The 14,423-nt window shown below is 35.2% G+C and overlaps 1 protein-coding gene across 9 annotated transcripts in view; it reads left to right on the top strand.

Moving 5' to 3' along the window:
• The window catches only part of VPS13B (vacuolar protein sorting 13 homolog B), a 791,361-nt gene that overhangs the window by 361,268 nt on the left and 415,670 nt on the right, over positions 1–14,423 (top strand). For all 9 annotated transcript variants that reach the window (XM_082600778.1, XM_082600779.1, XM_082600780.1 and 6 more), the window contains one exon: positions 9,795–10,015. In XM_082600778.1, the coding sequence (XP_082456904.1) occupies positions 9,795–10,015 (221 nt within the window). The remainder of the gene's footprint in view (positions 1–9,794; positions 10,016–14,423) is intronic.

The raw sequence follows: 14,423 nt of genomic DNA, 5'->3' as shown, positions 1-14,423 counted from the left end.
TAGTTTTTGTAGAATTTTGATTTGTGGTTACCCTTGGGTTCATATAGGTTGACCTATATCTATTTTTTTTAAACTGGTAGTCATTTAAACTTAAGCATTCTAAAAGATCTACATCTTTTACTCCCATCCCCCATGTTTTGTTTTTGAAGTCATATTTTACATTTTCATGTTTATCCCTAAACTCTTTTTTGTAACTAAAGTTGATTTTACAATTTTTGTCTTTATTTTTATTTATTTATTTATTTATTTATTTAGGCTGTACCAGGTCTTAGTTCCAGCACATGGGATCTTCATTGTGGCACGTTTGTTGTGGCATGTGGACTCGTTAGTTGCGGCATGCGAACTCTTAGTCGTGGCATGTATGTGGGATCTAGTTCCCCCACCAGGGATTGACCCTGGCCCCCCTGCATTGGGAGTGTGGAGTTTTACTCACTGGACCACCAGGGAAGTCCCTACAATTTTTGTCTTTTAATATTTGTACTAGCTTATTTAAGTGGTTGATCCACAGCCTTTAGTATATGTTTGCTTTTAGTAGTGGGAATTTTTCCTTTCCTGTAGATTCTTCTTTTTGTAACCTTTTGTTTTCCACTTAGCAAAGACCCTTTAACATTTCACTTATTACTGATGAAGTGTTTTAGTTTTTGCTTGTCTGAGAAGTTTTTTTAATTTCTCCTTCAATTCTGAATGATAATCTCGCTGGGTAGAATAACCTAGGTTGTAGATTTTTCCCTTTTAGCACTTTCAATATATCTGCCACTCCCTTCTGGCCTACAAACTTTCCACAGAAAAACCAGCTGATAGCCTTATGGGGGTTCCCTTCTATGTGATTCTTTTTCTCTTGTTGCCTTTAGAATTCTTTCTTTAACTTTTGCTGTTTTAATTATGATGTGTCTTACTGTGGGTCTCTGTGGTTTCATCTTGTTTGGGACTCTCTGTGCTTCCTCTACGTGGTTACCTGTTTCTTTCTTCAGGTTCAAGTTTTCAGCCATAATTTCATCAAATACATTTTTTACCCCTTTCTTTTCCTTCTGAGACCCCTATGACATGAATGTTAGTATGCTGATGTCCAGAGGTCCCTTAAACTGTCCTCATTTTTAAATTTGCTTTTCTTTTTGCTGTTAGCACTAGAGCCAGGTGTGAGCTTGGAGCTTCTCCTGTGCTCAGTGGTCATCATCCACATGTGGGTGGGTAGGGTCAGATTCCCAGATGCTGGACAAGAAACCCTGAAAGTCAGTCTGAGCTGATTCCATTCCCTTTAAGTTTGTACTATACTCCCTCCTGGCAATGACACCTTTGCCCCAGAAGGGAGTATCGCTGGAGCAAGAGGGCCCGGAGAGGGTACCCAGTGTGGAGTGCCATTTGAGCTGTAACGTTCATGACACAGCAATCAGAGCTCCAGATGGCTCGTAATCCACCACTCTCTGTCAGTGCCAGTAATGTCTGCTCTCGCCCTGTTCAGATGCAATGCTGGGTCTGACTGGTTCCATCCCCAGGTGCGTACTGTCCTTGGCAGTGTCAGCCATTGCCCTGGAGGGAGCTGAGCCAGACAGAGTAAGAGGGGCAGGAGCAAGCACCTGCTGCAGGCAGGAGCACGTGCTGTGACCTTTGTTGCAGGAAACCCACCAGAGCCCTGGGCAGTTTCAGTCTGCTTCCTCTGCCTTGTTTCAAGGAGTTAGCAAGTTTGCACATGCATTCTTCAGGAGTAGAGTCTTGGTTTCTTCTGTTAAGTCCCATTGCTTTCCAACCAGCTAAGGGGACTTGTCTTCCTGGTTTTGGATTCTAGGACTGAGGTGTCCAAAATGTGGTACAAACCACTTACTCCCCAGGGAGGATCTTTGAGCCCTTGATATTACCCTCCTCTTCTGTGTCCCCTGTTGGCAGTACAGGTCCCCCTGATTGTTGCTTCTCCTCCCTCCTACCCAACTCCCTGTGGATCTTTCTTTACAGCTTTGGTTATAGAGTAGCCTTTCTGCCAGTCTCCAGTTTGTTTTCAGTGAGAGATGCTCCACATGTAGATGTATTTTTTTGATATGTTCATTGTGGGAGATGAGTTCGGTGTCCTCCTACTCTACCAGCTTGATATCCTCCTCCTACACCACATTTTCTTTATTCATCTGTTGATAGACACTTACGTTGCTTCTATATCTCAGATATTGTGAATAATGCTTCTCTGAACATTGGGGTGCACATATCTTTTTCTAGTAGTGTTTTTGTTTTCATTGGATAAATACCCTGAAGTGGAATTGCTGAATTGTATGGTGGTTCTGTTTGTAATTTTTTGAGGAACTTTCATCCTGTTTTCCATAGTGGTTGTACCAATTTACATTCTCATCAACAGTGCTGAAAGGGTTCCCTTTTCTCTGCATCCTCGCCAACACTTGTTATTTATCGTCTTTTTTGGTAATAGCCATTCTGACAGGTGGGAGGTGTTATCTCATTGTGGTTTTGATTTGCATTTCCCTAATGATTAGTTTTGTTGAGCATCTTTTCCTGTGTCTGTTGGCCATCTGTATGTCTTCTTTGGAAAAATGTCTATTCAGATCCTCTGCCCATTTTTTAATCAGGTTGTTTTTATGATATTGAGTTGCATGAGTTCTTTATATATTTTGGATATTGTGGATTCTCAGTTTCTTGGAAGGAAGTGTAGCCTTGGATTGTTCCAACTATTTGACATTTAAGCTTCTTTTCTGAAGTTCTTGACAGTTTTGGGGGAAGAAATGACTTCTGGCCCTCATTGATAATTTTGTAAACTTTTTATACTTCCTTTAATACCTTTCCACTCCCTGTAAAAGCTATTATAAATTTTCACCACTTTCTTCAAGGTTATCTGATTATTTCCCCTACGTAGCCTACAACCTCCTTATTACCTTAATGAAAGCATTGACAACTTCCCATCCAAACAGGGTCCTGATACAGGACTTTTACACTTACTATTCACCTTCTAGAACACTTTTTTCCCAAGTAGCCTCATGCCTTATGTCTCTATGGAATGTCATTTTATCAAAGTGGCTTTTCTGGACTATGCTATCTTAAAGTGGCAGCACCCTATTCTGTTACCCTGCTTAAGTGCTCTTCAGAACATCTAGGACCATCAACATACTACATGTCATTTAATTATTAGTTTATTATCCTTCTTTCCACAACTAGAAGGCAAGATCCATGAGAACAGTGAGGTTATATTGTTCACTGCTCTTTTCCTATATCCTAGAATAATATCTAGCATATATTTAATTCAGTAAATACTTGTTTAACAAATGAATCTACCTTACCTGGAATAAGTCTTTCATCTGCTGACATTGTTTAGGACCAAGCCATTTTTATTCATTTATCCATCTCAGTCCATCCCTCCCTCCCTTTCTCCTTTCCTTCCTTCCTTCCTTCATAAAGCAAATATTTATTGAGTGCATACTATATGCTATGTATTACGTTTTTACGGAACTTGCTTCATCAATTATAACCTCCTTATTTAATCCTTATTATCATATAAAAATGCTAAAATTTCTTTCAGTTTATTCAGTTAACAGAACAAAACCTCTTATTTGCAAATCCAGTGGAAACCTTTTAATCCTTGATGTTCATTGATTCTTTTTTGAAATTCTTTCTTAACTTCTGGATAACCACTTTCTTTGATTTGTTTTCTGTGGATAGTGGCTACTTCTTTTGAATATCATTCATGGGCTCCTTTCCTCTACACTTTCTTTAAAGATAGGTGTTCTTCATATTTATAGCTTTACTAGGTATTCTCATCTATACCTATACTTAACCCGTCACCTTTTCTCTGACAGTTTACAAATCTATAAGATTGTCACATACCTGACTTCTTTGTTCCTTTTTTATGTCCTTAGGTAACTGTTTGACCTAGATTGTCCATCAGTTGGCACTGATAACGTGATAGAATCTTGTGCTACAGAGTAACAGTTATTTTCAATACCAAAAATTGCTCTATTCCTAATTTCACAGCTAGTCCCTGGTCATACCTGTCAGCTTTAGCATGTTTTTAAAGTGGTTCACCTGAGCCCCAGAGAATGAAACCATACTTGAGGCTCCAAGTTATGGATAAACATGATCACCAGGACTCAGGTTTTCTTCCATAGAATTCCCTTCTGTATGAGGTTTTCACGAAATACAATTCATTGATTCAGACTCTTTCATTATCACACTTTTTTTTAAAAGTCTTTATTGAATTTGTTACAGTATTGCTTCTGTTTTATGGTTTTTTTTTTTTTTTTTTTTGGCCGTGAGGCGTGTGGGAGATCTTAGCTACCTGACCAAGGATCAAACCCACACCCCCTGCATTGGAAGGCAGAGTCTTAACCAGTGGACCACCAGGGAAGTCCCCAAACTCTTTAATTTAGTATTTGGAATAGTTTCTTAAACTGAAAGAGTCCTTGGGTCATCTGTGAACTTCCTATCTTCCAAAAAAAATTCTTTAAATAATAATACCAAATAATGAAAGAAGTGAAATTAATCAGGACTTTACTTTTTACCTTTTTTTTTTAACCTTTTTCCTTTTTCTTTGCTCTTTATTCTTATATCTTTTCTTTTGTCACTAAGTTGGTTCTTTTACTGTAATGAAATAGTCCACTCAATTCTTGTGAAGGAAAAGGCATGAAATGGCTTAGCACTTCATGTGGAAAAAGCAGAGGAATTAGGAATTAGCATTTCTCCTCTAATACTAAGGGATAATTAGAGCTAGGATATTTACCTAAGTCTCCTGGTGCAAAATCCAGGCTCATGCTGTAGAGGCAGTGTCATAGTGTTCTAATGCACTCAGTAAACCAGTTTATCAACTTAAGTAAATTGATATACTCTGTCAGTAATATAAAATGAATACACAAATGTGTATCTTTTATTCCTAACAAATACTCGTTTATTAGGAAGGTTAACATGGCAAAGCTTTTATGAATTAGTCAGTCTTGACTTTCATCTAATAGCAGTAAACAGTGCTTTTGCAGAAGTCTTGGGAAGGTAATAGATTTAACTCAAATTGACTAAAATGTCTACATGTATTATGTGTTATGTTAAGGGAAATGATAAATGAATTTATTATCTAGGATGTTTGTGTTGTAAATGTTTATAAGTATTTTTATTATTTTTGTAAATATAATGTATATAGCTGAAAATGTTTTGGAAAGGGAATCACGTCTTAATCACGTTTCTTATGTTATTAAAGTTTTGAGAACACGGTGTTTGTAAAATACATGTTCAATTAAAAAGCTTAATAAGGGATAATTGGCTATTCATTTATTTAAGAAAAAGCTAAAGTAGAAAACAATCAGGAAGCAAAAAACAGCATTTAAAAATAAGGATATTTAAAATACCCTGTATTTATTTTTTAAGTTATAATCCATATATCATATCACTGAGTCATGAGGCCCAAGAAATATTTTATGACAATGTTTCCTTAGTTATGTAGGTGTCTATTTAATAATTTAAGTGAGGTAAGAAGTGCCATTAGTTAGTGATAAGTCACTTTAGAAAATGTTTAATTGTAACATATCTTGACAAGCTGTAGCAACTGAGGGTATGTCTTGTTAGCTGACCATATGACCTTAAATAAATTCTGCATTGCTGTAATTTTGACACCTCTTTTAAAACTGTAATTACTGATATGTTAATTGCTTGAAGGGCAGCACTAGTCTTTGAGGTTACTTTTAGTTTTAAAAGCAATAATTGTTCTGGTTTTGCATTGTTTATATTTGCAATCATAAATTTTAAGGAATCTTAAAAAAAACAGTATTATATTTCTTTATACAGTAATGAAAATTGTATGATTAAGTTGTGATTAAACCAGTAATAACTTTCAGACGTGAATACTAGTTAGCACTGAATGCTTTTTTAAAAAAATAAATTTATTTATTTTATTTATTTATTTTTGGCTGTGTTGGGTCTTAGTTGCTGCGCCCGGGCTTTCTCTAGTTGCTGTGAGCAGGGGCTGCTCTTCATTGCGGTGCGCGGGCTTCTCATCGCGGGGGCTTCTCTTGTTGCGGAGCACAGGCTCTAGGTGCACGGGCTTCAGTAGTTGTGGCTCGCAGGCTCTAGAGCCACAGGCTCAGTAGTTGTGGCGCACGGGCTTAATTGCTCCGCGGCATGTGGGATCTTTCTGGACCAGGGCTCGAACCCGTCTCCCCTGCATTGCAAGGCAGATTCTTAACCACTGCGCCACCAGGGAAACACCCCCTCCCCTTTTTTTTTAATACATGCTGAGTTTATAAACATTTATATATGCACAAAGGTCTATGGAAGGATTAAAAAAGTGAATCAAGCACTGAATGCTTGGGTTTCTAGATATGAAGAAAATATTTCACAAATTTGAAATGAATTATCTATTTTATCATGATTTAATAATCATGATATTTTTCAATATAAATTTATATATTTATATAAATTTAATGTATTTTTAATTTATGTTATTTTATACATGCAATACATTTTACATTTCCTAATACAAAGCAGTATTTTCTTGCAAAGTAGAAATTTGGTTACAGAGCAAATAAAACTATATGTTGCTCATTTTCATTTCCTTCTCTTCCAGGCATTTCGGCAGTTCTCCTCTGCCAGGAGAATTGATTATGCTTTATATCTTTTTTAATGCCTTCATTCCTCGAACATTCCCACTGCTTAAATTAATATCATGTAGAATTAAAGAAACCCTTTATCTCAACTGTCTGTAAATCAGTTTAGTGCTAAGTGGTTTAGGGAAACAGTGTCAGCACTTTTGGCTCATTTATGTTTGTAGAATACACTGCATCTGTTTCCAAATTGTTAACCCTCACAATTAGCAGTAAAATATTCCTGATTACACTATTTCATATTTGAAATAAAAACCTGCCTGAGACATACTGGATTGTGGGACATAGGGAAAAGAGTTAAGGAGAAGAAGAAAGACACCTTTTTGTTTGTTTCTAAAGACATGTAATGACTAAGGTTATGAAGGAAAGAAAACTGAGGGAGAGTATCTCTAATATTGAACAGTTTTCTTTTTTCATTTTCCATATTGATCTTTGTAAGGTGATTTACCTTGGTGCAAAGTATATATACTTTTTCCTGTAATAAAGCACAGCATCTTTAGAAAGGGAAAGACCAATTCTCTTTGCAGAATATTGATCCCTGCCCACCAGTATTGAAGACTGTAAATTAGATGTATATGATCAGGGTCCCTCTCCCCCACTGTTGACACATGTATCACATAGTCTCACACTGAATTTTATTTATTCATTTTGTCTCAAAGCTTTGCCGTATTCACTTTCTTTTACATTAATTCATCTGAAGTTCATTAGTGTTTTTGAGAATTAATTTATTGGTATTCTTCTCTCTGTTAATAGTATAGAGGTTTCACAAATTCACACAGAAATGGAATTTTCAATCTTCCTGCTTTGTTTTTATTTTTTTCTTGTTCTTTAGACAATTTGACTGTTTCTGAATTCTGCCAGCAATAAATAATTTTTCTAAAATGAAAGACTCATTTTATACCCTTAGCACTTTCTAATTAAAGTTAAAATACTAGTCTTGAAGGTCTCAGAATAGTACATTATCCTGGTCCGTCATGGATATCTGAGCATATTTTACGGAGTCCTCAGAACAGTATATTGCCAGTGTTGTAAATAGATGAGGTGCTTTTTATTTTGGGGTGTGTGTGTGTGTGTGTGTGTGTGTGTGTGTGTGTGTGTAAAAGGAATAGGTGTGCAGGTAATGATGTGTTATGTTTTGATAATTTTTTCACAGTGATTAATTGTGGGAATGTTTGTCATTACATGTTAAGCTCTTCTAGATAGAGTGTACTTTTTAAAAAAGATGATCTGCTTGTTAAATAAATGGACATAAAATATTACCTTAAAAGGTTCTGTTTAAGACTTAGAATATGGTATACCCAATTTCAGGTTATGGTCTGATTCCAAAGAAGAAGCAGAGACACATATCTGAGATAGTACCAATGTCATTTGGAATTCATTTTTTCTATTTCATGAATTTAAATGTGGTGCTTTTTACCCAGCATAATCACCATTTAACATTTCTTGGATAACATAAAATTTGAAAGACTATGTATAGCTCGCTACAGATTTTAAAATATGTAACCTGAAATCATTCCAAAGTATTTTAAGACAAATTTGGCAAAGCCTTTATTTTGTAAATAGCATGGAACTTTGTGTAGGTTTTAAAATAATTTCAGAATTAGTTACAGATGATTTAAAGTTTGTCATTCTTTCCTGGGGGCAAAATATTTTAAGTCTTAAGACAGGCAGAGTACCACGGTGCTGACCACATATTATTATGCAGTTTCCATTGTTTCCAGTCAAGTTGTTGTGGACTGCTATGTAGATAGATTTATTTTATTATCCAGGTCTCAATTTCAAAGTTTCTAATTTTAATTTTATTAACTACTTGATCAAGACATTTTGAATGTTCAAACATATGAGAATCTATCTTGTAGCATCCCCTATCACCATTCACAATTCAAATACTTATTTATATTCCTTTAGTATATATGTTTATAGCATGATCTACTTAGTTATTCACTTGGTATTTTTTTCCTTACTAAAAAATAATATGAACCTAATAGTACGATGTGATCTGGTTCCAACTCTGTGTGAGCATGTCCAAAACTACAGGGGAGAGAAAAAAGACTTGAAGGAAAAATAATAACAATGTTAATAGTGCATATTCCTGGGAGTAGCAAGATGGAAGGTGAATTATGTCTGGTTTTGATTTTTTTCTTTATATATTATATTTTCTAAGTTATTTTCAGTGAGACACTAGTACCTCTCTAATTAAAAGATAAATATTTTCAATTTGTTTTTAAATAATCTAGATATTTAAAAAGAAGTCTGTATTATACTATCTATACTATCAGGTGCTAGTAGAATTGCAAAGTCAAAAACACAAGTCATAGGAACATATTTTCCATCAAATTGGCATCCCGGTAATGAATATTTACGAATGTTTTAATACTGAGTATGCTTTTAATGCTATTTCACAAAGTATTTTATCTATAGCCACAATAAAAAAAAGATAGTTTTATCTCATAAATTTATATTAACAATTTTTTTCTCTGGTAAATTAATAAAAGAAAAAACTTTAAAACAATAAAAGAAATTTTGCTGTTAATTCTGAAATGTATGAGTACTTTTATTTTTAAATAAAATATACTTGATTTAAAAATAACATATATAAGAATCACCAACTGAAGATATGTACGTGCATCCTGGGTCTTAACCATCAGAGATTTCTGATTAAGTAGGTCTGAAGTAGAAACCAGGAATCTGTATTTTATATCAGCGCCCATATGACTCTGATGCAGATGGTCCAACAGACCATAGTAAATTGTTTATTCTTTTTTTATTCTGCAGTCAGATCTGTGGTCACCTTTAGTTCATTTTCCTAATTTTCCTAATTTAACACATTCTCTGTGGTCTCCAAGGTATAATGCATACATCCCAGCAGTTGCACTGTACAACCCACTAGTACAAGGGTGAGGGAAGAAAAAGTTAGAACTTGTATTTATATTTTTATCTCATTTCCTTAATTTCTACTTTTGTATGTTTTATAATGTACATAATTATTGATATAGTAGTATGTTATAATAAATACAAATATAAACATTTTTAAAAGGTAACCCTTATATAACATGTAAACTGTTTAACATGTTGGTCTCTGGGATACAGTATATGCTATTTATGATGCCATATTAACTGTTTTATATTTCAAATATTAACAGTAGATACCTTACTATCAACTGACAATTAACTATATTTTTGTTTGTGTGCCTCCCTACCCCCTTTTGTCCCCATTATCAGGTGATGCCTTTCCCTGGACAATCAGCTTGCATCATTTCAGCATATACACCCTTTTTGGAAAACAAGTGACGCTTTGCCTAGTGGAACCTATGGGTTGTACCTCTACTCTAGCTGTTACATCTCAAAAACTACTCGCTACAGGACCTGATACGAGGCATTCATTTGTTGTCTGTCTGCATGTTGACCTAGAGTCACTTGAGATAAAATGCTCGAACCCCCAGGTTGGTACATTTGATTTATGAAAGGAAATTTAAAATAATGTGATTTAAGAACAATTGTTACTCATTTTGTTGAAGGGTTTCTCTTCTATAAGTGTCTTAAATTATTTTTAACAGGGCCATCAAGATCAGAATGGTTAGATTAAGTATTGCTTTGAAGTTCTCTCAAGTTTTGTAATTCAAACTCTTCTGAAAATGTAATGGTGGCAGCATAAATGCATCTTTTGGCTGATGGAATGAAATCAGTTGCAGATGTAAAGTTTTTTAAATGGTGAAGAACTACTTTACTGTCAGACTGGAAGAGTCTGTTGAAGTGATCAAATGTAATTTCCGATCAGATTCTCACTCAAAACTTCTTTTGCTCAACGTGTAGTATTTAAAAAAAAAAAAAAAAAAAGCACTGTTTACTCTTTAAAAAAGGTATTTTGTTAATCCTTTAACATTCCAGTTGGTATAGGCCAAACATGTTATATTCTACAGTTTTATAATTTAGTATGAATACAGATCTCCTGGGTTTATACAAATTATTAATTACATATAATTTAATACTTGTTTTTTTGACTTCAGACTCTTGTATATTTTCTACGCAGATTATCAACATTGAATAGTATTTGAAATTATATATATATATATATATATATATATATTTTTTTTTTTTTTTTTGCGGTACGCGGGCCTCTCACGGTTGTGGCCTCTCCCGTTGCGGAGCACAGGCTCCGGACGTGTAGGCTCAGTGGCCATGGCTCACGGGCCTAGCCTCTCCGCGGCATGTGGGATCTTCCCAGACCGGGGCACGAATCCGTATCCCCTGCATCGGCAGGCGGACTCTCAACCACTGCGCCACCAGGGAAGCCCCTGAAATTATATTTTTAAAACAATACTTTTTAGAGTTTTATTGGACCTGTTAGGTCAATGTCGATAAATCTTTGTTTATTCCAGCATTAGTGGTGACGAGCTAGTTTTTAAAGTGTGTTTTTTTAAGTGGGTTCAAATATTATTCATATGTTATAGAGCCTCCTTACTGAAACCGTCCTCCTCCTTTCCCCTCTTCTCTCTGCCTTGCTCCACCTACTGTATACTCTACAGTTTGGTTTAACTTTCATATATATTTGTGCATTTTGAAAAGATCGGACCTGCTAATTTAATCTTGGTGATGGCCTTATTAAAAAAATACATACAGTTAGAATTATGATGAGGCAGTTATACTAAACTAATAGCTTATCCACCATTATAAAAGTAATTTCTTTTATAATCAGTAGTAAATTCTTTTGAACAATAGTAAATATTCCAGATTAATGGCCATTTGCCATTCTATTATGACCCATAGTAGTATAGAAGAGAATAATTATGAAATGACTTAACTCCTCTTAGATTATTCTTTGAATGCTAGTGCTGATGGTTGTTGAAATGCATTTCCTAGAGGAAGGAAAACTGTTGTTGGTTGAATTGTGTCTCCGACAAAAGATATGTTGAATTCCTAACTTGTAGTATCTCATCATGTGACCTTATCTGTTAATAGGATCATTACAGCGGTAATCAAGTTAAAATGAATTCATTAGGGTGAGCCCTCATCGAGTTGACTGATACCCTTATAAAAAGGGAAATTTGGAAATAGACAGTCACAGAGGGAAGTTGACGTGAAGATGTGCAGGGAGAGTGCCATGTGAATGGAGGCAGAGATTGGACTGATCCAGCTGCAAGCCAAAGAACACAAGAATTGCTGGCTACCACCAGAAGAAGAACCAGAGGCAACGAAGGATTCTCCTGAGTCCCAGAGCGTGGCCCTGCTATTACCTTGAGTAGGGACTCTCTAATCTCCAGAACCATGAAACTATAAGTTTCTGTTGTTTTAAGCCACCCAGTTTATGGCACTTTTATATGGCAGCTCTAGCAAACAGATTATAGAGAAGCAGATTCACCTTCTTTAGATCCTTTATCACAGAAGCTGTTAAAAGGGAAAAAATAGATTTAGTTCTATCATAGCAGCAGAAGCCCGTCGCAGCCCATCAGTCCCACTGATTATTTCTGTATACTCTGGGGGGAAAAAAAGCAAAAACTAACAACATAAATGAATGTTCCCAATTTGGTTTTTAAATAATTGAATTGCAAAAAAGACTTTAAAACAGCTATTATAATTTTTTTTTTATGAGGTGTAAAGAAGGAAAGCAACACTGAATGAAAAACGTAAGAATTCTCAGTGGAGAAGTAAAGTATAAAAACAATCAAATGGGGCTTCCCTGGTGGCGCAGTGGTTGAGTCCGCCTGCCGATGCAGAGGACATGGGTTCGTGCCCCAGTCAGGGAAGGTCCCACATGCCGCGGAGCGGCTGGGCCAGTGAGCCATGTCCGCTGAGCTTGCACATCCGGAGCCTGTGCTCCGCAACGGGAGAGGCCACAATAGTGAGAGGCCTGCGTACTGCAAAAACAAACAAACAAACAAAAAAACAGAGGATGGAAACAGAAAACAGAAAATTAAATTGTAGGGCTGATCCTGCCTTAGCAAGAATTACATTAAATGTTATGATCCTAACTGGGAGTGTTTAGACCAGGATTCAGCAAACTAAGGCCTGCAGATAAATTTGGCCACATGCTTTTTTTCACATATTGTGTAAGGTTGCCATCATGCTACAACCACAGAATTAAGTAACAGCAAGGGAGAACACTATGTAGCTCACAAAGTCTAGAATATTTACTATCTGACCATTTACAGAAAGTCTGCTGACCCCTGGTCCAACTGCTACTATTAGGGTAGGAATAAAGCAAGACTCTACATACATTGCCTAAAAGAGAAACAGTTAAAATATAAAGAAACAATATAAATAAATGCATAGGAAAAAATACACCATACAAACAGCATAAGAAGGATGGACTTATTTATTTTAATATCAAATAAAATAGACAAAAAGAAAAAGTATTACCAGAGATAAAGAAGGACATGAAAGAAAAATGGACAGAATTAAAGGAAAAAACAGGTAATTCTATTCAATCATATTAGGAAATTTTTATACCATCTCTCTCAGTGGTTGTAAAGCAACTAGATGAAAAATAAATAATTGGAGATATAGAAGATATGAAAAATACTGTGAACTCACCTTGACCTAATTGACATTTATAGAACACTATATTCAGCAACCATGGAATGCACATTTTTTTCAGGTGTACATGGTCTCATTATATTAAGAGAATTAAAATCAGTAAAGTATATTATCTAACCATAGTCATATATTAGAAATCAATAATAAATTAACTAGGAAAACTGTAAATATCTGGACATTAAATAATAACTCATATCTGAGAAACCACATATCACACTTAATTCTAAAATATTGAACTGTTTCCCACTAAGATCAAGAAAAAGCCCAGAATGCCACCTTCTATCACCTGTTCTTTGTCATACTGGCCATCTTAGCCATTGCAATTAACCAAGCAAAAAAAATAAAAGACACAAAGATAAGAAAAGAAGTAAAACTCTCCCTATTTTCATATGATCAAATATTTTACAGAAGGTCCTGGAGGAATTAAGAAACTATTACTAGAACTAACAAACATTATGGTTGTAGGAGACAAGATAAATATATAAAAACCCATTGTATTTTTCTGTACTGGCAGCTAACAACTGGAAAATGGAATGAATCAGTTCCATTTATATTGGTGCCAACAAACATACACAAATGAATCTAACAAAAGATGTCCAAGACCTCTACCCTGAAAACCACAAAACATTGCTGAGAGAACTTGAACATCTAACTGGAGTGAGATACCTGTTCATAGATTAGAAGATACAATATTGTTAAGATGGCAGCTGTCCCCAAATTGATCTAGATATTGGGCATAATCAAGTTTAAAAACATTTTCTCCTCGAAAGACACATTAAGATAGCAGAGAGCCAGACACTTGGAAAAAGTATTAGCAACACATTTATCAAACTGTTACCAGAATATTTATGGAATCCTTTCTACTTGGTAACCTGAAGACAAAGAACAATAAATAAAATAACATGAATACAAATAATGGGGAAAAGATTAGAACCACACAAGATGTGTGACTGGTCAGTAAACACATGAAAAGATACTCAACATCATTATTCATCAGGAAAAAACAAAATAAAACATGAAAACATACCACTACATACCTATTAGCTTGGCTATAATTTAAAAGATGGAGTATTATGAACGAACTAGAACTCTGTATACTACTGATGGGACTGTAAAAATTACATAACAACTTTGGAAACAACTTTGAAGTTCCTGGAGGGGGAGAAAAAATACATATGACTGAGCCATTCTTCCCTAAGTATTTCTTCAGGGAAACAAAAATGTATATCCACTCAGAGACTTCTACATGGATGTATTTAACAGCTTTATTTGTATAGCCAAAAACTAAACATAACCCAAATGTTCATCAGTAAGTGA

This window comes from Mesoplodon mirus (assembly GCF_964341445.2).
Source record: "Mesoplodon mirus genome assembly, chromosome: 16".
Classification (NCBI taxonomy): domain Eukaryota; kingdom Metazoa; phylum Chordata; class Mammalia; order Artiodactyla; family Ziphiidae; genus Mesoplodon; species Mesoplodon mirus.
The sequence above is the reverse complement of the archived record's forward strand: the minus strand, read 5'-3'. Positions and strand labels throughout refer to the sequence as shown.